This window comes from Austrofundulus limnaeus, unplaced genomic scaffold (assembly GCF_001266775.1).
Source record: "Austrofundulus limnaeus strain Quisiro unplaced genomic scaffold, Austrofundulus_limnaeus-1.0 Scaffold380, whole genome shotgun sequence".
Taxonomy (NCBI): Eukaryota; Metazoa; Chordata; class Actinopteri; order Cyprinodontiformes; family Rivulidae; genus Austrofundulus; species Austrofundulus limnaeus.
This window is the reverse complement of record NW_013952782.1, coordinates 463,442-464,084: the sequence shown is the minus strand read 5'-3', so window position 1 is coordinate 464,084 and position 643 is coordinate 463,442. Positions and strand designations below refer to the sequence as shown.

The following is a 643-nucleotide window of genomic DNA, read 5'->3' as shown; positions in this document are numbered from 1 at the left end:
ACACACACACACACACACACACACACACACACACACACACACACACACACACACACACACACACACAGGTAGGCAACATATTTCAACACACTGGCCCCATTTTTTAAAGAAATAAATTATTGGTTGTGTTTCTCTTTCAGTCTTCATTCTTTTACACAGTATGTTTGTGTTCAGGTGAACTTTGAGGAGTTTAAGGAGGGATTTGTGGCTGTTTTGTCACAGTCTCTGGACTTCAGCACCTCAGACAGCAGCAGCAGCTACTTGGAGCCAGGTGAGATATGATGGTCCTGGGGTTTTATGTACAAAGATAAGTGGATTTCTTACTGAAACCTGACGTACGGTGAAATCCAGAAAACGGTGTTCGCACAAAAAAGTATCCAAATGTATCAAATCGTTTGTACGCCTGAATCCACTCACATTTCTTTTGTAAGTCCCAATCAACATGGAACTGAGCGCACGTGAGACTCCTCCCCTGACACGCCTTCATTTGTTAAACAGATGCAAATAACTTCCTGCATGTGTGAAGGACGTTTGTTTGATCTCTGCACGATCAGAAATAATTTCTAGAGTCAGGAAAATAATGAATTAAATATAATGTGAGTGAGAAAAAATCCTCTGTAAAAATAGGAATAAAATATGATTA

The 643-nt window shown here is 40.0% G+C and overlaps 1 protein-coding gene across 1 annotated transcript in view; it reads left to right on the top strand.

The window, feature by feature from the left end:
• Nucleotides 1-643, top strand: part of ninl (ninein-like) — a 109,538-nt gene that overhangs the window by 19,130 nt on the left and 89,765 nt on the right. The window contains exon 3 of the mRNA XM_014023609.1: nucleotides 175-271. Within this exon, the coding sequence (XP_013879063.1) occupies nucleotides 175-271 (97 nt within the window). The remainder of the gene's footprint in view (nucleotides 1-174; nucleotides 272-643) is intronic.